The sequence below is a fragment of the Semicossyphus pulcher genome, unplaced genomic scaffold, assembly GCF_022749685.1.
Source record: "Semicossyphus pulcher isolate SPU_LCO1_2020_fin unplaced genomic scaffold, fSemPul1.0.p SCAF_1, whole genome shotgun sequence".
Lineage (NCBI taxonomy): Eukaryota > Metazoa > Chordata > Actinopteri > Labriformes > Labridae > Semicossyphus > Semicossyphus pulcher.
This window is the reverse complement of record NW_027211603.1, coordinates 34,915,815-34,940,006: the sequence shown is the minus strand read 5'-3', so window position 1 is coordinate 34,940,006 and position 24,192 is coordinate 34,915,815. Positions and strand designations below refer to the sequence as shown.

General features: G+C 39.7%; 1 protein-coding gene across 1 annotated transcript in view; it reads right to left on the bottom strand.

Moving 5' to 3' along the window:
- The window catches only part of fah (fumarylacetoacetate hydrolase (fumarylacetoacetase)), a 66,709-nt gene that overhangs the window by 24,351 nt on the left and 18,166 nt on the right, over positions 1–24,192 (bottom strand). Inside the window, exons 9-11 of the mRNA XM_069662544.1 lie at positions 8,544–8,674; positions 6,870–6,945; positions 6,022–6,068 (exon numbers count right to left, since the gene is read on the bottom strand). Of these exons, the coding sequence (XP_069518645.1) occupies positions 6,022–6,068; positions 6,870–6,945; positions 8,544–8,674 (254 nt within the window). The remainder of the gene's footprint in view (positions 1–6,021; positions 6,069–6,869; positions 6,946–8,543; positions 8,675–24,192) is intronic.

The following is a 24,192-nucleotide window of genomic DNA, read 5'->3' as shown; positions in this document are numbered from 1 at the left end:
CATAATTTTATAAGGGCATTTACGTACGTTTCTTTCCCTCTTTTACTGGAGCAACACCTTATTTAGTGTAAGATAGGAAGTGTGTTTGTTTTGAAGTTGGTTGTGAAGAGCTTGCTGCTTTCTTTTTTAGCAGCTGTCTTATTTGGGGAGGGAAGGGAGGTAAGGGGTAAAGTCACTGCCTGTGATGACTTAGCAGTCTATATTACTCCAACTTTTGGTACCAGTCTCATAATTCCAGTTCTCACCTTTTATAGTTTTAACATTAAACTTCTCTATGGTCTACCATTTTTACAATTCAACCCTCTTTGTCAAGCTGTATGGATAGGCACCTAAAATTTCTTAATCATCCTATTAAAAGAAGAAAGGTCTTCTCACACCTCAAACAGCTTAAGACAGAAATAGTGTTCCTCCAGGAAACTCACATTCGCAGCTCAGATAATGTGTTGGAGAGGACAACTTTTTCACTCCTCCTTTCAGGCTAAAGCCAGGGGGGTTTCAATACTTATTAATCAAAATATCTCTTTTCATCCTCATAATGTAGTTCGGTCGTTATGTCATCGTCTCTGGAAAACTGTATAATACACAACTTTTTGTAAATGTCTATGCCCCTAACTCAGATGACGCCTCCTTTTTTGAGAAACTGTTTTTACAACTCCCAGACCTTAACACACACTCCGTCATATTCGGAGGTGATTTCAACTGTTGGTTAGACCCAGTTTTAGATTGATCCTCTCCCAATAATACTACAATAAGCAAATCAGCCTCTCTTATTCAAGCATTCCTCTCTAAATATGGATTTCTTGATAGCCAGCTTCTTCCGCTTGTCCATTCCTGTGTTTATGAAAGTATAATTATCTCTGATCATGCTCCCGTCACTATGATCTTATCCCTGTATGGCCTCCCACAAAGAAGCAGGCAGTGGCAACTTGACACAACTTTACTGTCAGATGACAAACTTGTCAAATTCATGGAGGAAGAGATTGCCTTTTTTCTTACCATGAATACATCATCTGACATGTCTAGTTTGATTGTGTGGGACGCGCTTAAAGCCTATCTCAGGGGACAGATCATATCATACTCCGCTCAACTAAAAAGAAGGTCCTGTAGAGAGTGATCAGAGCTGGCTGACCAAATTGAAAACATCGATTAACATTATGCCCAGACTCGAAACCCAGACTTTTATAAAACACTTATAACTTCAAACCCCATTAGATCTTCTCTCAACTCATTACACTGAAAATTTACAGGCGACAAGCCTGAAAAACTGCTCGCCAATCAACTCAAAGGGTACAGAGTTAAACAAAGTATGCCTGAGATACAGCTGTCCAATGGTCTCAAAACTTCAGACCACTTAGAAATAAATGATGCTTTCAAAGACTTCTACTCGCAGCTCTACGTCTCAGAGTCTCATGTTAACTATAATGCTACTATTGACTTCCTAAGAAATCTTTTAATACCCAGACTGTAGAAAGAGGCTGGAAGAGCCTAAAACCCAAGCAGAAGTCATCTCAGCCATTTCTTCAATGCAGTCTGGCAAATGTCCTGGCCCTGATGGCTTTCCAGTCGACTTTTTCAAAAAAATGTCCTCTTTACTTTCTTCACAGTTATTCTGTCTGAATCCCACACAAAGCGCTCTCTCCCTCCATCCTTTAATGAGGCTTATATTACTCTCATAGCTAAGAAAGAAAAGGACCGACTGGATTGTGCCACTTATAGACCCATCTCTCTCCTAAATACAGACTAGAAAATCCTAGCCAAGATCTTAGCTCGCAGATTAGAAAACACACTTCCCACAGTCATTTCAGAAGACCAAACTGACTTTATAAAAAACAGACAATCTTATTTTAACATACAGCGTTTATTTGATATTATCTATACGTCCCCTGAGGAGACCCCTGAGTGTGTTGTCTCCCTGGACGCTGAGAAAGCTTTCGACCGCGTCGAATGGAAGTATTTATTTGCTACCTTAGACGAATTTGGCTTTGGTCCAACTTTCACTTCATGGATTAAGTTGTTATACTCTAATCCCTCTGCTTCTATCCGTACAAACTCCCAGCGGTCAAAACCATTTAATCTACATTGAGGAACCCGTCAGGGCTGTCCTCTGAGCCCAATGCTGTTCAATTTAGCTATTGAGCCACTAGCCATTGCCCTCCGTAGTTGTACAGGCATATCTGGTGTTAAGAGGGATGGCAGAGAACACAAGGTCTCTCTCTACACCGACGACCTCTTGCTGTTCATCTCTGACCCGACAACCTCACTACCCCATGTCTTATCACTGCTCGGCCAGTTTGGTCAACACTCTGGGTATAAACTAAATCTCCATAAAAGTGAAATCTTCCCCATCAACAATATAGCACGTTCATTAGATTTAGATTTTTTTTAGACCTTATTTGGGTATTTCAGTCACTCGTAAATATAAAGATTTATTCAAAGAGAACCTTGTAAACAATCTTTAAGAATATGGGCCCAATTCAGGAAATTATTTTGGCTAGACAGATTTTCTCTTCTAAGCCCTGTTAAAACAAACCACCTTTTTGAACTTTCTATGCATGACTACGCATTTTTCGTGAATGGCACAAGAAGGGTATTATACACTTTAAAGATCTGTTTATAGACAATAAATTAGCATCATTTGAGCAGTTAAGCAAAAAGTTGAATCTACCAAAGTCTGACTTCTTTAGATATTTACAAGCAAGACTGTTTCTCATCTCAAAGTTTTCCCATATCCCCTTGTCAGCAGAAATAACCATTGTTGACTCGGTCCTGTCTCTGAACCCATTTCGGAAAAGACTCATCTCAGTGCTGTATAGCATGGTGGCAGACCTAAAGCGGGACACTACAGACGTACTTAAAAGATCATGGGGAAAGACTTGGGCCTGTCTTTATCTGAAGACACTTGGGGCTCTATACTAAAGCGCATTAACACAACTTCTCTCTTAGCTCAACATTGCCTAATCCAGTTTAAAGTGGTTCACAGAGCTCATATCTCTAAAGTCAAACTGTCTCATTTCTATCCCGACATCGACCCGTACTGTGACAAATGCAAGAATGCAGAAGCATCACTTGTTCATATGTACCGGCAATGCCCTAGTCTTAATAAATAGTTGACAGAGGTATTTGACACTATATCCAAGATAATTAACGTTAAATTGAAACCCAATCCTCTTGTTGCTGTGTTTGGGGTCACTGGAGGAGTGGTACAGTTATCAACACAAAAACAGCAGACCCTGGCCTTTGCTTCCCTTCTGGCCAGGCATACCGTGCTGCTCAGATGGAGAGATGCTACCCCGCCCACGCATGCACAATGGTTGGCAGAAATTATGGCTTGCTTACAGCTAGAGAAAATAAGATTCTCACTCAACGTTCAAGTTTGCATTTTATTGAAATTTGGGGACCCTTTCTGAACTCTGTACACAACCTTTAAAACCATGATTCAGATGCATCTTCATCATCTCTCTCTTTTAGATGTACAACTAGGTCTTTAATGGGGCTGGGGAAATTATTTCACGTCATCACTGGCAGTGACAGGGTAGGGATTGTTTTACAATGGATTTGTTTTTGTTTTGTTTTTTGTTTATTGTTTTGCTTTTTGTTTACCTTTAGTTAAACAGTAACACAGGCTGTTGTTGTAGGTCCATGCTTCACTAACTTACCATGTGCAGTTAATAGTTCTTTTTTTTCCCATGTATGCATGTCTCTCACTTTTCCTTTGTATATGTGACTGCTAGCTGTGTTTGGTGTTTATTTATAATATCCTCTAATGTCAGTGACTGATCAGCACTACGCTTCATGTACAACTCGTTTGTATCTCAATAAAAAATTTTGACTAAAAAAAACGAACATACTGTTGGGGCTCATAGGCAAGTTTAAAAGTCAATTTACTGTCTTCACTCAGCTGGAGAGGGATTACGCATGTGAGAGAGGAACTCCGAATGGAGCTCATCAAACTGCAGTGTAGCACCGTTAAAGTATGAATCTACATCTGATCATTTGACATCACTTTATCAAAGACATAATTTGCATCAAAGACAGTCTGCATGTTCGGGACAACATATTTACGCGAGCAGGTATTAACGTGAGAGATGAAATCCAAACTGCACAGTCGGCTGGCTCACGGACATCTGAGGGACATAATGAAAATCGCCACCTCTCAGAAACTAGTTCCTGATGTCAGCAGGCTGGTAAAAGTAAAAACCAGTTTCAGTTTCACATATACTGCCGGCCACAAACCTGATTGGTTCCTCTCTCTCGTCACTTCACACTGGATTCCACATGCCCTGATCCCAGGGCAGCTGGTTTAACCCCGATATCAGGTCGGAGATTCTGGACAATGGGTGGCTGTTTTATAGCCTTAACCAGCAATATTTAAAATGAATAATTAATTAATCACAATGAGATTTAAACACTAAATGTATTGTTGTTTAGAGTAGTGTAAATAGGACAAAGCACTTCCCTTCTACTGAACTGTTGTACAGTATTATGTACTATAATTATTAACCTACATTCTTTCAAATGTATCTTTAGTGAATGACAAAGACATATTATAATTATTATTATTATTATTATTATAATAACAATAGCAATAGAGGCCCTGTGCGGTTGCACACTTCACACAGCCCATTCAGCGGTTCTGACGCGTATGTTTGGAATGTCACAGACATCCATTGGGTTTCGCAGCCCGATGCTGAACAACCTACGGCCCGGTACCAGTCCGCGGACCGGGGGTTGGGAACCCCTGCCTTAATGACATAAAGATCTGGATGACTACAAACTTTCTGCTACTTAATTCATACAAAACTGACGTGATTGTGCTCGGCTCCAAGCACCTAGAGATTCTTTCTCTAATGATATAACTGCCCTAGATGGTCAAAACCCAAAACGATCCAGAAAAAATAGTCCATGCATTCGTTACTTCCAGGCTGGATTATCGTAACTCGTTACTATCAGGCTGCCCTAATAAGTCACTAAAAACTCTTCAGCTGGTACAAAATGCTGCAGCACGTGTGCTGACAAGAACTAGGAAGAGAGATCACATCTCCCCTGTATTAGCCTCTCTGCACTGGCTTCCTGTAAAATGTAGAATAGAATTTAAAATCCTCCTTCTTACTGACAAAGTTCTCAATGGTCAGGCATCATCATATCTTAAAGAGCTCATAGTGCCATATTACCCCTCTAGAACATTACGCTCCCAGGATGCAGGCCTGCTTGTGGTACCCTAAGTCTCTAAGAGAAGTGTGGGAGGTAGCCTTCAATTATCAGCCCCCCCCTCCTCTGGAACAATATACCAGTGAGGGTCCGGGAAGCAGACATCCTCTCTACTTTTAAGAGTAGACTTAAAACCTTCCTCTCTGATAAAGCTTATAGTTAGGGCTGGCTCATGCTTGGACCAGCCCATAGTTATGCTGCTATTGGTTTAGACTGCCTGGAGGATCTGACACACCAAGCTCCTCTCTCTCTCTGTCTCTGTGTGTGTGTCTCTCTCTCTCTCTCTGTCTTTTCGGCCCATCCAGTCGAGGCAGATGGCTGTTCAACATGAGTCTGGTTCTGCTCGAGGTTCTGCCTGTTAAAAGGAAGTTTTTCCTTGCCAATGTGCCGAATGTTGCTAAGTGCTACTCATGGTGATTCATGTTGGGCCTCTCTTTAAATAACATAACAAAGAGTCGGTCTAGACCTGCTCTTTTTGTAAAGTGTCTTGAGATAACTTTGGTTATGATTTGGCGCTATACAAATAAAATTTGATTGATTGATTGATTGATTGATTGATTTGATTGATGTGCAGATTGATGTATTATCCTTTCTTACTGTCCAGATTGTGCGCAGTTTAACTAGAAAAGAGGGACTGGACATGCCTTTAATGGCCTAGCACCAAGCGCTTCAGACCATACGTTCTAGATTGTTTAAATAGGTCCCTATGTGACTATCCTGTATTACATTAAAAAACAAAAACACAAGAAACTACATGTTGTGTTTTTTACACAAAATCATCAGTGGATCTGGCTCAGCACACAAGGCTCTTACCTTAAAGTTTGATCTGCAGATGGTTGCTGCCTCATTCATGCCCTGTCCTTAAGATGCAAACAGCAAAAGTGTTATACTCATATTGAAATACATTTTTACTTTATAACATATTACAGTACTTCTGATGTACAACATTGGGTTATAGCAAAGTTGAATTAAGGCAGTAGCATTCAGTAAAGGATGAAAGTAACTAGGTACATTTTCTCAAGTAATGTACTTGAGTTCCATTTTGATATACTTTTTCCATATTCTATACCATAGAGACAGTTATTGCACTTCATATTGTAATACATTTATCTGACAGCTAGATCAGTAAAATGGACCATAACTAAAATGGATTAAACGTATATGGTAAAAGAAGCTATATGGTAACAGAAGTAACAGCTTTGCTAATTATCCTTATGTACTCTTATTGTCCAGTCTTGAAGGAATTGCATTACTTGTAGTTTATATTTTTGTGTTGTAACTGTAACAAGAAAAGTTCAGAAAAAAAAGTAATATTCAGTCAGTGAGTAAGATATCTTAATCAAATAAGATATGAACATTATACAAGATGAAAATGTTCTAGATGATAGTTGCCCTTAATACTTAATACCACACACATTTTGACAATAAAAGTGTTAAATAAGAAAATAAAAACAGAATTTGGAGATGGGTTTCCATCCACATCCCTTCTTGTATCTATCTATGTACAGTATGTCTGAACATTAGGTTCACGATTGTTAGTTTGTGTGGCAAGCATGGGAGCTGGGGAAAAGTACATGAGTTGGGTTTTGGGTGTGTGATTTACTACACCAGTACAAAATAACAGCATTAAAGTTGATTGAATGAGATTTTGGAAACAGTACCTTTTAGAGACACAAATAGACTAATGTCAAAAGTATAAGCATCATCATGTTGCAGGTAGGAGAGGGGCTCTGGATCCTGCAGGATGAGGAGAAAAGAAATGTCAAGAAAGACATGGGGCCACATTAATTTCTTATGTTGACTACACACATCAAAACCAAAGTGGAGAGAGACAAATACCACTTTCCAACCAAAATTAGCAAGATGACGTGGGTTTTTCAGACCCGCTAATGAATGCCGATTCTCTCTTTTCCCATTGCCATTGGAGTATACTCATTTCGGCCTCTTCTCTGCTGCATCACTGACTGACGTAACAAACATGGCAGAAACAGGGTTAGTAAACAATAGTGAAGTGAAGATGTTATGGTGGTTAGGCCTTTATTGTACTGTATTTATTACTCATTCAGTCTATTTATCAAACTCAGCGCAGACAAATTTGGATCGATGTTCAATCCCTGCTTGGACAGAAAGAGCTGAATTTATAGTTGAGATGATAGCAGAGATTAGTGTGTCCCGGGTTTTGTGTTCCCATCATCAGCAGAAGCAATAATTACCCGGGTCTACTGCAGAGTCATTTGACCCTGGTCTGAATGCCAATTGTAACCTTTCCCACCAACCAAGAAAGCCAGGTGTTAGCAGCTTTTTTGACCAGTGAGAAAGGGGCTCAAGAAGCTTCCCTACTATTTAATGTTTCTAAACTAAGGGTGACACCAGACGAACAAAACATGTTTTTTTTAATCAAAGGGGTTTTGTGTATAGATATTCATTGTGCATGTATCTCAGATTCATCTTGTCAGGCTTAGCTCTACACTACATCAGACTTTCCTCAGTGTAAACTATAGACTTGGCTGCAGGGGTAAGTAGCTTGTAGTTGCATGTACTTTTTTTATGCCACGTGTTGAGGTAACTATGGAAAGCCCCTAGTACTTACTACAACTTGTCAAAATCTCTTCCACTTGTATAACTAGTGGATATTTTGGCCCTTACTAGTTAACATGTCAGAGATTTTGCTGCCTACTAGTTAACTAGTAAGGCTTTCAGCATTCAAGTAGTTAACTAGTGTTGTCAAAAACTGAACTAGTAAAGGAGACTGATGTTTCATATCAAGGATACTGAATAAATGCTCAAAGGGCTTTCCATATTTGGCCTTACTAACTGGAAATACAGTGTTTTACATTAGGACACTTCTACATGTGGACTGCAGGGATGGGGAATCAAACTGCTGATTTACTGATTTGAAGACAACCCTCTCTTATCCTGAGCCACAGCTGCCCACATAATGCTGTAGAAGGGAACACACCCTTAACTCTAAATCATTTGTTTTAATTGAAATAAAATTATCTTGAAATAAATCAGGTTAGTCTCATATTTTAAGATTGTTTTAATGAATTTGCCACACTGTACACAGAGTATAAATAAACGTCACTTTTTTGTTTTGGTTTTTTGCAAACTAACAGCTCTAAATTGAGAATTGGTTAAAAAAAATTTGGAGAGGCAGGACAGATGATAAGGATTGTGGACAAGTCTTCAAAAATGCCCTATGGTTTGTAAATACAACTTGCTTTTATGTATGACAAAACTACTTCATGTTCTACAATTGAATTTGTTGACCCAGAATTCGAGGTCAGTTTTGGACACTTAAATCTACTGGTGTAAGTTATTAACGCTCCACTGACCTTAATGGGGTTGGCCTCTGCAAAGGGTAACAGCGCCTCCATCGGAACGACCCATGGTGAGATGGTGGTTCCGAAGTTCTTTCCCAGAAAAGGACCCAGGGGAACATACTCCCATGCCTGGATGTCCCTGGCTGAAAAGGAAATCAAATAAAAACTGTATAAGTAGGCAGGTTATGGTTCTGTAATCATGATAAAAAAGTAAGGCAATAACAGAGATTGTCCAAATAGTTTGGTATCACAGACAAAAAAAACTATCCAAACTTAGCAGCAGACCAAGAACTCTAGTTACCTGAGTTACCTCTGATAAACAAAATACATTAATTTTGAAATAAAGAATAAATGAAACTAAATTTAAGAATAACATTAACTTGATAATATGTAAACTTTTTGAATTGAAATTTTGAAGGACTTTGAAGCATCCATAGAGGTAGAGGTAACCTTCATTTATACAGATTCATACAGTGTCTAGTGAAAACCCCTCCTGTATAATTTCTCTGTCTCTGCCTATCTTGGTTGCTCTGTTTGCTCCTTTCCTATCATTTCATCAAACAATGTAGGGGAGACTGGGGCATCTCGTCACACGGGCAAGTTGTCACATTGTTAATATTTTCACCATAAGAGGGGCTACTTAAAAGTTGAATACTAGTTTTGTGCATCTACTTGGTCTGATGTCATATCTTTTCTGTGACAAGCAAAGCACACTGTTAACTGAGATAAGGACTGATTTACCATTTTCACATTCTAAAGTAAAAAAAATTGAACTTGACATTTTTTGTTATAATCTTCTTCTAGTTAAATATCTTGACAATTATATATTTGTACTTGGTAGAAGAGAGAATGAAGTGTCTTGTTATACTTTTGCTAATGACCTGCTTTAGGTTAGCTTTAAGATATAGCAAACAATAGCCAACATGGTGGTTTGGGGTAACTTGTCTCAGTGATTTTGGGGCAAGTTATCACATGTGACAACTTGCCCCAAAAATCACTATGACAAGTTGCCAGTATACACAGACAGAGAGTCTGCTTGTCATCTGTTGTCATATGTAATTTTCAATTTTGTGAATGTGTTTTTAAAAAAAGGAAGCAAGGAAGGAAGGAAGGGAGGGAGACGAGATGGTCAGGAATTATATATTACACCAGTGAAGGAGGCACTTCTTGACTGCCTTGCCTGTGCCTGCCTTTTACCCTTTTACAAGGTAAAAAAGGTAAAGAGAAGAAGAATCTATTCCAAAAGAAATGTGGGGGAACCAAATCTAATCTATAATCTATTCAAAACAAATCTAAAACACCAAAAAAGGCAGTTATTAAAGAAAAGACTCCAGAGACATCTTCATCCAATGCCATTTGCAAACAGCCGTCCAAGATAGACTTGGGTCGCAGTGCCACGGCCATGTTCCAGGATTGATTTAAGTTCAATGATTAATCAATCTTTTTTTCTGTAGCTGAATTTAATTTTGAGTTTGAAGTTAAAAAAATAACCCAACAATGAATTGGTTCTTTTTTTATTTGTTGAAAAATCTAGTGTGACATCCTACCCCACATAGTGTGACAACTTACCCGCTCATGGGGCAAGGCGTCACATGTGCACACTCACTATTTATATGCCTATAACTCTGTACTGAAATAAGATATGAAAATGAAATGAATACATCATATATGCCTGAGACTTTGTTCTTTCATTTGGTATGCAGTTTTTAACACTAGGATGTATTGATCCCAAGATATATAAAAGAGTATGAAAAGTGTGACAAGTTGCCCCGGTCTCCCCTATTAAGTGGATCAAGATTCTGTACACTGCACCTTCAACCACCGTCACCACTAATGGACTAGCATCACAAAGCTTCACACTGCACAGGGGGACTAGGCAAGGATGCCAACTCTCTCCCTCGTTATTTACCATTTTCATCAAACCCTTAGCAGCAGCCATTCGTCAGAACCTCCACATTATAGGAATTCAAACACCCCAAACACAGCATAAGACTAATTTGTATGCCGATGACATTCTCTTTCTACAATACCTTAAATCGTCTCTGCAAGAAACAATTAAACTCATTGAATCATTCTCTAAGATGTTCGACTACTCAGACTTGAATAAATCCTCCATCCTCCCAGTGTACAAACCAGTTGGAATGTGGCAGCCCATTCATCACCTTTCCCTCTACGCACGGGTCACATAACATATAAAGGCATCATTTCCTCCAGGCTGTCAGAGCTGATGTGGCTCAATTTCACTCCACTGCAAAAACCCAAATCACAAGGAGGCTTAGATGCTCCAAATCGCTACCTTTACTCTATGGCTAATCAATTGCAGTTTATATACAAATGGACACACATTACTCAGATAACACCTGGTTAGACACACAAACACTCTGTAAAGACATTCAGATTTCAGACATCCCATTTCTTAGTCAATCAATCAAACGGCATCCATGTTTCAATGCAACTAACTAACCAACAACTCATACAGTATAAGATACTCCACAGAACTCACTACACTGGGCAAAAAATGTTTAAAATGGGTTTCACATCAGAAATATGCTTACACTGCACACAAAACATCTCCAACACCTATATTCATGCCACGGGCACTGCAAACCCGCCAAACACTTTTGGATGTTTCATTTAAGTATGTCTTTGTTTAATGGTAGTACATATTATTATTACTGATAAGTCGTAATAATAACAATAATAACAATAAGTAATTGCTGCCTGTTGTGCCAGCAGCTTTGGACAAAGCCAATTTTTCTACACTTCTACATGTAGATGCTCGATATGATATTAACCACTGGTCAATGCAGTGGACTGCCAGACCTCTACAGGAAGTATCCTGCATAGTGGCTAACCTTGTCATTTCTTATTACAGGTCTTAAAATATAAAATATAGGGCTGAAAAAAATTGAAATGTGATGCAGAAGAATGATCAAAAATAGTACAAAAATATGAAATATTGTACATTAAAAAATATGAAATATTGTGCTGAAAAATACAAAATATTGCGCAGCAAAATATTAAATATTGTGCAGAAAAATATTCAATATTGTGCAGAAAAATAGTTTTCATGGACACCCTGGCAGAGTGACACAGACCCCTGGGGAACCCCCGAACCCACTGTCAGAATAACTGACTGAGACGTCCCAGCAGTTAAACAATTGAAATTCAAGATACCCTCACCTATGGAAAGCCCTTTGAGCATTTATTCAATATCCTTGATATCAAGTGTCAGTCTCTTTTACTAGTTAACTAGTTGACAGCACTGGTTAACTAGCTGAATGCTCTGACACGTTAACTAGTAAGGGCCAAAATATACTAGTTATACTAGTGGAAGACATTTTGACCTTTTATAGTTAACTAGTGAGGTTTATAATTTCCACTAGTAACACTAGTTAGGATGTACAAAATGATATCGAGTAGGTGGGCATTGAGGCTTTCCATTGGCTTTCAAGGTTAAAATAAAAATTGCCATTGAATACCATCCCACCCCATTAATTTCCATGTTGCGCACTAGTTAACATGTTGGCCTGAGAAATTACAACTTGTTAACTAGTTGGAGCCCATGTTGGTCTTACTAGTTAACTAGTGAGGCTGAAATGCTTACTCGTTCACTAGTTAAGGCTAAAATGTCAACTAGTAACACTAGTAACGATGTTTTAGACCAGGGGTCATCAACTAGATTTGTCCAAGGGCCAGATTTTTTCTAAACAGACACTTTGGGGGCCAGACTCTCAAGAAAACTCTGTCTGTCACTGTAAACAAGGACTCCTGTCAACAGTTCACAGGAGCCGAGTGCACCAGCTGGGCGTAAAAAAAAAAGGTCTTATCCCTTCGTCACACATAGCTATGACCGACTTCTTGATTGGAATTTATATGGAGTGCAGCAAGTCTAACTGACATCGATCGTAGCTGCGCCCGGTCTCATGATGCGCGTCCACGGGAACACTCGAAAAGCTGTGACTGTTACCAAGCAATGAAGATGAGGAAACATAAATAATCAAGCATGCAGTTGTCCGATTTTCTTATCTCCCTCTGTGTTTTCAAAGGCCCTACCGGCAAGAAATCTGAGCTCAAATAGCACCTGCAGGGCGGGGACAGCACCGCGTTTCTGTCTGACACATGCTGCAGCTGAGGGCAGAGCTCTTTAATTCTTTCAAACAGGACTTGTCTGACAAAACGAAACCGAAATCAACTTGCTGTCCGATCAAGGATGACTCTCTCTCGTTTTAATGCCCTTTTATTTAAGTCTCATCTAAGTCTAACTGGTGCACAGGGCATAATTTAAAGTCTGTAGTAACCTTCAGCTCTAAGTCGGACGTAACGTTACACCCAGGAGTACACCCAGCTGGTGCACTCTGTTTCAATAACTTCACTAAACTGAAATTTATAGGCTACAGCGGAACAACATGTCTCAGCTTTGACAGGCAGGATATGGCCTGCGGGCCGCCAGTTGACAATCACTGTTTTAGACCTTAGTTTCCACAAGCAATACTAGTTAGGGTCTTTTTGACCTTACTAGTGAGCTAGTGAGATTTAATGAACTTACCAGTTAACTAGTGAGGGCCAAAATAACCACTAGTTACACTAGCTGGGGTCTTTTTAACTGTACTAGTTAACTAGCAAGAGGCAAAACTACCACTTTTTACACTAGTAAAGGAATATTTGACCTTACTAATTCACTAGTGAGGCTCAAAACTGTTTACTAGTTTACTAGTAAGAGCCGAAATGTCAACTAGTAACACTAGTGATAGTGTTTTTGACCAAGGTACCAACAAAACTGCTTACTAGTCGGCATGTGTGTGCAATTAGTTGAACTAGTGACATGACAAAACTTCACTAGTTAACATGTATGACAGTTGCAGCACTACACTAGTTAACTAGTCGTGTGCAGATGTAGACTAGTGCGCTGATTTTTCAGTACCTAGTCAACTAGTGACATAAAAATATCACCCGCTAGTTAGCTAGTGAGGAAAATAACTGTTCCTCTATTTACTTAGTGACTAATTTCTGTCCTAACTAGTAAACCAGTAAGATCATTTGTGTTTAAGCAGTTAATTTTTAAGGCCAAAAGATCCCAACTAGTTAACCAGTGGACACTTCAGCTGTTAGTAGTTAACTATTAAGGTCCAACAGACCCTAGCTAGTGTTACTAGTGGCCTTTTCGGCTCTTACTTGTTAACTAGCCAACACTGAAGCCTCACTAGTTAACCAGTAAGGTCAAAACTTTCTCAAGTGTAACTAGTTACCATTTTGGCCATTACTAGTAAACTCGTGAATCTTTTTGAACTTCTCTAGTTTACTTGTAAGATCCAAAAGACCGTAACTAGTGTAAATAGTGGACAATTGGTCCACACTAGTTAACATGTAAAGTCAAACAGTCCAATAGTAGCACAAGTGCCAATAGTGGACTGCATGCAAATGAAGCAGGCGGGACAAGGATCTTGATTGGTCAGAGATCAAACTGTGTGCTGAAAAGCCTCAAAAGGTCAGCTCTGAATTGTGATGAGCTAAACTTTAGCAACATAAAAGGGCTCACATTAATAAATCATTAAGAACAATGTTCTCATCCAAAATACAATGTACAATCACAAAATAATCCGACATGTATTTAATAGTAGTTTTCAGTTCTACCAGTTGCTGATATAAATTTATCTTATCACATTATCATAAACCTGTAATGGATTTTATGACAAAATATTACATTCTTCACATTCACACAAAAACATACATACAAAAAATTAAAGATTTACAATAGTACTTGACATTATTTGCAGCATCAGCAGAGTCAGTATTGACAAGATACTTTTTTTTTTTATTGTTGGTGTCTCCCTGTTATCAGTTACACAGATCCTGCTCAACAGCAGTGTATTCATGACACTCCCTTGTGAGTGTGTTTGGCAGTATGAGAGACAGACAGCATTCTCATATCATAACATTTTAAGGTTGATTTCAATAATTACTCGATGCTTGATATTTTTTTTGTCATAAAGATACCACAACCCATTTTCCTTTATTGCACAACTTGTAAGTGAACACAGTATGTTTGTTCATATATTTGACGAGAGTATGTAAAAAATATGTTTACAATGTTTATACAGTAAACTATTTACATTTTTACATCGCTGAATATTTTCTGCAGTAACTTTAGCTCTTGATCCTGTAGCTTGCCAGATTTGTGCACACTGAACTAAAAATCACCCAATCCAGTGTCTAACTTGAGCCCCCCACCTCTAATATATACTGTGTATATATATATATATATATATATATAAATATATATATACTTACAACAGGTGGCGCGCACCTCTGCGGCCGGCTCGCACCCTGCAGCGATCGTTTCGCCGTCTGGTCTATTTTTTGCGCGAGCCGCGAACCATAGCGTCAATCCAGGCAAGAAGTCACACATGAAACAACGAGAGAATCCGGTCAATTTTCAAAATTAAAACAATTTTCAAAATAAAACGCCGCGATTGACAAATGCGATGTTATATTTGTGTGCTTTTATATAATTGTCAGTATCTAAACAGAGCGCGAGAGAGATGAAGATACACGCATGCACACACACACACACACACACGAAAGAGAGAGACACAAAGTGGACTGGCTATAGGGGGTGCGGGCGGCGTGTCAAAACACACACGCAAACAGAAAGAGAGAGCAAGAGAGAGAGAGCATGATGAAAAAACTGCTCCAAATGTGAGTAAAAGCGGCACGGCGCTTCGGCATCCGGTGTGTCCCCGGCGTAATGGTAACTAGTAATCAGCTGTGAAGACGGTGCACACACACGAAATAGAGAGAGACACAAAGTGGGCTGGCTATAGGGGGTGGGGGCGAGGTCTCAAAACACACACGCAAACAGAGAGATAGAGCATGATGAAAAAACAGCTCCAAATGTGAGTAAACGACAGCTGAGGAGCAGAGGCGCTTGTCGACCGGCGCGGAGAAATGCGCGTCTGGTGTGAACGGAAGTGCTCCGGCTCGCACGCGATTTTCGTTGCACGGCGCTTCGCAGCGCTTTCTCGTCCGGTGTGTCCCCGGCGTTTGACATTAGCAAAATAAAGTGGCTAAACAAACCTTAGCATTAGCAGCCATGTGCTAAGTTAACTAGCTAATCATACGGTTCACACTTTGATAACTACGACAAGGATTCAGTTCAATGCACACAATAATGTCCCCACTCCACAGTAACGCATACAACAAGTTCTACTTGGCTACAGTATAGTCTGCAGTAGAGGTCTTCACGGGTGCAAAATTTCATGCCCGAACCGTAAGAGACCCGTAATTGTGTGACCCGGAACCGAACCGGACCCGTCTATTATTTGAAAGCTGCGACCCAGACCCGAGCAGAACCGAAAAATGCCGGATCAGGACCCGTCTATTATTTGAAATCTTGGGCCCGAACTGAGTTATGGCGGACCCGACCCCGGCGGGGAGAAACAGACCCGATCAGCACCGTCTTCACAGCTGATTACTAGTTACCATTACGCCGGGGACACACCGGATGCCGAAGCGCCGTGCCGCTTTTACTCACATTTGGAGCAGTTTTTTCATCATGCTCTCTCTCTCTTGCTCTCTCTTTCTGTTTGCGTGTGTGTTTTGACACGCCGCCCGCACCCCCTATAGCCAGTCCACTTTGTGTCTCTCTCTTTCGTGTGTGTGTGTGTGTGTGTGCATGCGTGTATCTTCATCTCTCTCGCGCTCTGTTTAGATACTGACAATTATATGAAAGCACACAAATATAACATCGCATTTGTCAATCGCGGTGTTTTATTTTGAAAATTGTTTTAATTTTGAAAATTGACCGGATTCTCTCGTTGTTTCATGTGTGACTTCCTGCCAGGATTGACGCTATGGTTCGCGGCTCGCACAAAAAATAGACCAGACGGCGAAACGATCGCCGCAGAGGTGTGCGCCACGAGTTATATCAAATTAAAGTCCACTTGTTGTCATACAGACGGATGATAAGTGCAGCTCGTTTAGAAGACTCACACACGTTTTACACTTAACTGCGCTTACTTTCTGTCCTCTTTGTCCACGAAGACCTCTTCATTTTCTTTTAGCTTTTTTGTCCACAACAGCGAAAACGGTATCCATCATTATCGGCTTTGGCTTCAACTTTTCTCTGAACCTGCAGTCACGTAACACGTCACTCAACTCGTTGTTGCTCTTTATTCCGTTTTTTTCCCCACTTTAATTCCGTTCACGTTCTCATGCGAATGACACATTGTTGCAAGTTAAAATGCACACACAGACACACACAGCACTTTAATCATGAACGCTAATCACGGCGTTCCGACCCGGACCCGGGTCCGGTCCCGGGTCCTCAGGTTCCGGTAGACCCTTGAAGACATCTAGTCCGCAGTACAGTGTTCAGCGGATAAGTCTCCTGCTGCGCTCGCTCTCTGCACTCGCTCTCTCACTGACTGCATAGCACGGCACCGTGTGCCTTTAACTGTAGTTGCGCAATAACGCCACAAGGCGGCACTTAGACCTAAGCAGGTAGACTGATCAGTTAGGATTATTTGACCATTTTTGACCATGTAGCTCCGTCTACCAGTCAGTTTAGAACTGAAGAAGCCTTTCGGATGTGACGTGAAGTGAAACATCTTGAAGAACTTCAACCAATGCAAGTTGCCATTTGGATTAAGCTTCGAATAACCATGACCTGGAGACTGAGAACCTTCACAGACAATACCAGAAAATGGCTTCCCATTACTATACTGTTTACTGTATACAGCCTGTTTGTTCTTCTATGGAAGAATGTGGAGGATCCAAATTTCGTTTTCAAATACATTGAGTAAAGTGAGTAATCCGACGTATTTCACATGAAATGGTGTTGAGATTTTTTATTTGCATTGTATTTGACTAAAGTTTGCTGAACAAATTATTTGTTTTTATTGGGAATGCGCAATATTATGAAAAACTGACATTGCAATTTTTTCTGCAATATTGTGCAGCTACAATTATGTAGCACAATAGTTGTAATAAAGTATAAAAGGTGAGCTGTACACTGGTATTGTTGTCATTTCAGTTGCATTTTTAAAAAGTAAGTTAATAACACTAACTTTTATAAGTTAAGTCAACAACTTTAGAAACATAAAATTCTTGGTTTAACTCAAAGTTTCAAATTTGTATAAATACAAATTCTTAGACCAACTCTACTTCTACAACTTCAATGTTTTTCTAACAAAGAAAAGTAAATTATATGAACAAAATATTATAAGTTGACAAAACTATTGCAAAGCTTAGATTTTAAGTTGGGCTCTCAACTCAAAAACCTACTGCAGTAAGCTGCCTTAAATGTTTAAGTTTTCTCAAGTTTTTGTTGAGAAAACTTACACTTGTTTTTACAGTGTAATAAGGAAACATCTAAAAATCTAGTGATTTTTATTATGGACATTTCCTTGAATACAGATGATTTCTTTTTCTTTCTTTTCATATATGGAGTTTTCTTTGTACGTTTCTTTCTGAAGCAACCTGACATTCCTGGCTGACTGGTGACAGGGCGAGTATAATTTTGCAATAAAGAACTCAAAGTGATTACAGCCAGCCACTTCTTTAAGAGCATCTTTGACTGCCAGTTCTAATCTGTGCACCAGGCAGTATACAGACTGCACATTCGGAAAGTCGCTTTTGAGTCTGGCAATTATTCCACTGACTTTCCCCCTTGAGCACTGCAGCCCCATCTTATGAGATGTGTCTTCAAAAACTCATTATCCATTCCTGCTTTATGTAGACTCAACATTAAAGAGTTATAAATGAATTCAGCATCGACCCCATCTGTAAGTTCCACTATATCCAGGAAAACAGTATCTATATCACCCTTACTACTGACATCACATCTTGCATAAAGGATTAGATAGGGACGTCCGTGAATGGTACTTTCATCAATTGAGATGCTTACCCGTGATTGCATTTCTTTCACATTGGAGACAAACTTGAAGAGCATTTCCTTTGCAATGTGGCTATTTCTGTACAGGCATGGTCAGATTTATGGGTATTGCTGACTTTGGTGCCATTAAGTTCCTGCAATGTCACAAGGGGGTTGAGCTTTGTATACGATGTATACCATACGTTTGTAGGTGGATGCCTTTCCTTGATTTCTGGCTAACATCAAGAGACTCACTAAAGCAACAAGATGGAGATTTCCCAAAACTGTATGAAAATAAAGAACTTTATGATTAAAATGTACATTTACTAATATGTTACGTGTAATAACCAACTGAAGTTACTGGACTGATGCTTAATGTTGATTGTTGATTCTAAATGTACAGAGAGTGGCTATCTGTCCACTATCCCTCTCATGCCCCTGACATTCCTTTAACTGATAAGAGATACTACGGTTCTGTGACGCTCTGAATTTCAGTTGTTCAGGAAACAGACAGTTCTTAAACCTATAGGCCGAAGCCGTAATTAATACGTATTCTGCTTCCTCAATTCTTTTATATTATCCTGTTAGATTTATATGTATGTTACATGTTTCCAAAAGTCTCCAGGAGAAATGCATGTGCACATAAGTGCTTTGTGCTCGGTTACTCACCATATTTTATAAAGTATTTGTTTTAAACATTTAGTGTATTACACATTTTCATCCTCCTTGTAAGCCAGTCATCGTGAGATTATAAAGCCTATAGTGTAGAATTGGAATCAATGATTGCTTTATATTTGTTTTACAATATTGTGTAAATTTTATCTGCCTGCAAGATCTCTCTGAGCACCTCTGCACGTCACAGGACACAGACACATTCCAGTGGTAGATGGAGCACTGATAAGCCTACAAAAGTTATTTCACTCATTTGGTGTACAAAAAGGGTATACAGATGCATATATATAAAATGTATGTGTACAGGTATACATATTTGTCATAACAACTAAGGTTGTCATCAAAGTAGTTGTTGAAATGGTTTAATTATTTTATTTGAATTGATCAAGTTTATTCAGTAAGTGATATTAAGTATTTGGTCTTATTTCAAAGGAGAGAGAGATAAACTTTCAAATATGGACAAATTAAAAAGGTGAAGCGAATTAATATTAAGTTTAACTGAGAGAATCAACAGATGGTTTATGATGAGGAGGCGTCAGCAGTTCCTGCCAATGCAAAACACCCCTCTCACAAAGGATAATACCCAAGGAAAAGTGAGAAGACAGGCTCTTCTGCCGTGGTTCTTCTGCTGTGGCTCTTTAAGACTGATGTACTGATGTGATTCTCCCTCTCTCTAACCTATGGTCCCCGAAGAGAGGGAGAAAAGCCTGCCGTCTGGCCGCCCAAGCTGCAGAGATCAAGCCACACCAAGGATATTGGAAGCGATATCCAACCAACCCGAGAAGAAAACTTTGATTTCAGAACAGTTAGAACTTTTCGTCCTGGGGAATTCAAGACGGCTGTGCAGGTGTGAGCGGCGTGCATGGGCTGACCACAGTAGGATATGTTTCAAATATGTTTATAGAACTCTACCCAAAGCAAAATACTGGAAACTGATTAATCAATAACAATAACGAAAACAATAACAAAAATTTTATTGATCCCCAAAGGGAAATTCACTTGTCTGGCATCTCATCTACCATTTACTGAAGAATGAAAAAGTCTGATGGCTGTGGGTATAAAAGATCTTCTATATCTCTCCGTCCTGCAGTGAAGAGAGAGGAGCCGTCCACCAACTTTGTTTCTTTGATCCATCAAGGTGTTATGTGGATGATCCATGTTGTTTAGAATGGCCTCAACCTTCTTCACATGATTGAAGTCTCCTGATATTATTAAAAGTGCCTCAGGATGTTTAGTCTGAATCCTGGCAACTATTTCATGGAGAACTTCAAATGGAACTTCAGCAGTTGCTTTGGGTCGGATGTACACCAGTATTGTTATATGACTGAATTCTCTTGGTACATAGTATGGTCGCAGACCAACTGTCAGTAATTCAATATCTAGACAACACATCTTCTCCTTGACAGCAACATAAGCAGGATCACCATCTCTGGTTCACAAATAAAGCCAGACCCCCTCCCTCTCTCTTACCACTAGCTTTAGCATCTCTGTCTGACCATATGAGAGTGAAGCCAGGTAGATCTACGCTGGAGTCTGAGATGTTTTGATTCAACCAGGTTTTAGCAAAAAACAGAAAACTGCACTCATGGTATACTTTCTGAGTCTTCACAAATATCTCCAGCTCATCACCTTTGTTGGGCATAGAGTTGACACCTCCCATGATGACTGATGGCAGAAAGGGCTTACATCTCCATTTCCAAGCCTTCACGTCTGCACGGCACCCATGAAAACACCTTTCCATCTCAGCTGGAATAGGGTGGTATCCTCCAGATTTGCTCCGTTTCAATCAAAGAAGCTCTTCTCTTGAACAAACTCTTCTCCCCACAGAAACAAAACATGACAAAACGTGATAAAAATACAACAACAAAAAAGTAAAGATTCAGAGAAATTCAGAGCTACTTTGCTGTTACCAGTGAAGCGCATGTTCTAGAAGGGATCATTCTAATCACCTCTCTCTGTCAATTATTTTATTCTTAGAAATAGAGAGGGAGATCGTTTTTTGCCTCATACCAGCCCAAGCGGCTCCACTGCCTACAAACAATTGTAACGGCAAGCAGGTGTCTGGAATTACAGTCACCACCTGGTCTGCTGCAAGCTGCCATTATGGAAATAGGTGAAATAACCCAACAGACTTAGCTATTCAAGAAAGTAAAACGGTGTTGCTCCAGCAATTCAATAAGAAAACAAGTGTCATTCAGAGTAATTTGGACTCGACCCCTGGATCCCTGATCACGCTCGGTGAACAAGTAGAGGAGATGTAACTACGCATCAGCACTGATCAGGGCAACACTGAAACGGCTACTGAATCAATCGATAAACTGGATATAGATATGGGGTCTGTGATACGAGAACTCCAGCAGGCTGAATACGACACAAGGCGCCTAAACCTGTGCTTGGTGGGCCTGCTGGAGTCCTTGAATGGCAGCAGGACCTTGAATGGCTTCCTGAGCACCTGAATTCCGTGGTTGTTTGAAGCGACACGTTGGAGGTCCTCTGCTTATTAAAAATGCTTTTCAATCTAAAACACGAAACCGAGGCAAACCCATGCCAATCCTAATTAAGTACTGAGATCCCAAGAAAAAGGCATCATCCTGAGACTGGCACTAGAAAAGGGGGATCTGCACTACGGGGAGAAAAAGACCAGAATCTACTTTTTACAGCCCAGAGGTGATCAACCAACGAAAAATATTTGACAACATGAAGAGGATCCTCCACGACAAGAAACTGAGTTACTGTATGAAATACCCTGCCACACATTTCAAGTGGTACACAATGGAGCCACACAAGATTTCCACTCTTCCGAAGCTGCAGAAGTTTATCCGCAAACTCCAGAAATCTTAACGGATCAACAATAGCTACCAAAGGACTCCATGCAGGGCAAACACCTTTTGAGATAAGTAACAAAATCAAATGTGATGTGTGAATGTTTGCTCCTGTTGAAAAACTTTAAAGAGTTTGCTCGTAACACTAAATTAATTTAAGGCTGGAGCTCCAATGTATATATGAATATGGATATAATTGACGCTACTCTCATAAATGATTAGGCGTTTAGGCTTGGGGCAAAATGGTGAAAGTTTACACCTTTCGATACATATGAGAATAATGGGGTGATGCCTAAAGAAAATGATGTCTCTCTGAACTGTGCAAAACTATGAGAGTACTATGACTCGGGCCCAGCCCCTTCATTGGCATAGGCAGCGAAGTCTATGAATGGACAGGATACACTTCTTAGACTGTTCCTTGCTCTTCTCTAAAATCTCCCGTATCTTACCACAATTATACTTTGGGGTTACTTTGGGGAGTCTTAAAAAAGAGGTGGGAGAGGGAGGCGAATATTGTCATATCAGTGGAAGAATGGGAGGAGATAAATGAGCAGCAGTGGAAAACAACTTGCTCCTTGTCATGGAGAGAACACGGGTGGAAGAACATCATTAGATTCTTTAGAACACCAGCACAGACAAAGTATCATGACACAAAGTGTTGGAGATTATGTGGAGCTGATAAAGCTGACCATTTCCACGTGTTCTGGAGATGTCCCTCCACTAGCAGCTACTGGCAGGAGCTTAAGAAGTGTATGGATAAAATACTGAAGGCAGACCTTCCACATACATTTGAGGTGTTATACCTGGGGAAATTGGACACAAATTTTACAAGATTTGGGGACAAACATATTTATAGAATAATGCTGATTGCGAGCAAAAAGCGATTACCAGAAAATGGATGAAGAGTGAGGTACCTAAGGTTGAGGACTGGGTTGAGGTAATACACATTATACATGTGATGGAAAAGCTAACTTTTTCTTTGAGACTGGAGGGGGATAGATTTAAAAGAATTTGGGAAAATTGGATGGAGTACATAAAACCCATTAGGTCAGATTTTAAAGTGAAAGACTCAGGAAGTCTTTTCCTTTCTTCTTTTGAGTGTCATGTTTAACTTCAATTGTAGAACAAAAAAAACAAAACACTCAGTCATTATGTACCAACTGTATGCAGAATGTATGTTACAATGTTCAATAAAAAGAAAAAATAAATAAATAAAAATTTAGAGATGTATGAACCCTATTGGTTTTGGTGATGATATGATCTTTCCTGTAGCGCCGCTATCAGGTCAAACTTTCAGGTTTAGAGTTAGTGTATCTCGAAAATCTTTCATCCAAATCTTTTCTAATTTGGGGTGCACATTCATGACTCTCAGAATGAACCATATTGATTGATGTTGGTGACCCCCCCTCCCTCTCATAAACATATTTATTGACTTATTCTTATCTCCTTTTTTTCTAACATATTTGTGGTTAGTCACTACAAAGTCTCACTCACCCCTCCAGGAACACCAATGCGTGCAATATGTCTTCAGCACATTGAAAAAATATCAGCATGATAATTTTATGCTTAATCAGTTGTCCCCATCAAATCAGGAAAAGTCATGAAATATGAATCAAAAAAAAAAAAAGGTAAATATTATTTTTTTGAATGATAAACATTGAATGGGGTCAAATTGACCCCAAGGATAACAGGAGGGTTAACTCAACAACCATGCTAAGATCAGTAAGCTGCCTTTATCAGTTAAATATCTGTGATCATCCGCTGGGTTTCTGCGTGATAAAGTTACAGTTACTGAATCTGACTGCGGCTAATTCGAGCTGCTTTGTTTTGCCTCACCGGCATATCTTTCTCCTCCTTTGTACTAACCGACATACACACAAACGCCCGCCACTGTAACTCATACACACCTTAAAGGTACAGATCGCATGAGCACAAGGCTTACCTTTTTCCACGCCATTTCGTGTAGTTTATCAGGCCAGGCCACACTAGTTTTCTTTGTTAAATTTACGCGGACTTGATCCACCATTTTGAACACACGCGTGGAGCGACCACCTTCGTGGGAGCGCCGCCATCTTGTCCTCTCTTTCTCTGCACCCCCACTCACTCGCTCTCTCTCTCTCACTCACACACACACACACACACACACACACACACACGTGTGCTTCTGCTTTGTGCTTTGTAAATAACTGCTCTTTGTTTAGGTTCGATAGTAATTTGTTTGATTAAGTGACATTGATTTTTATTGGTGCTGCTTGTTAAATAAATTCTATAAAATAATAAAATATTGATTATT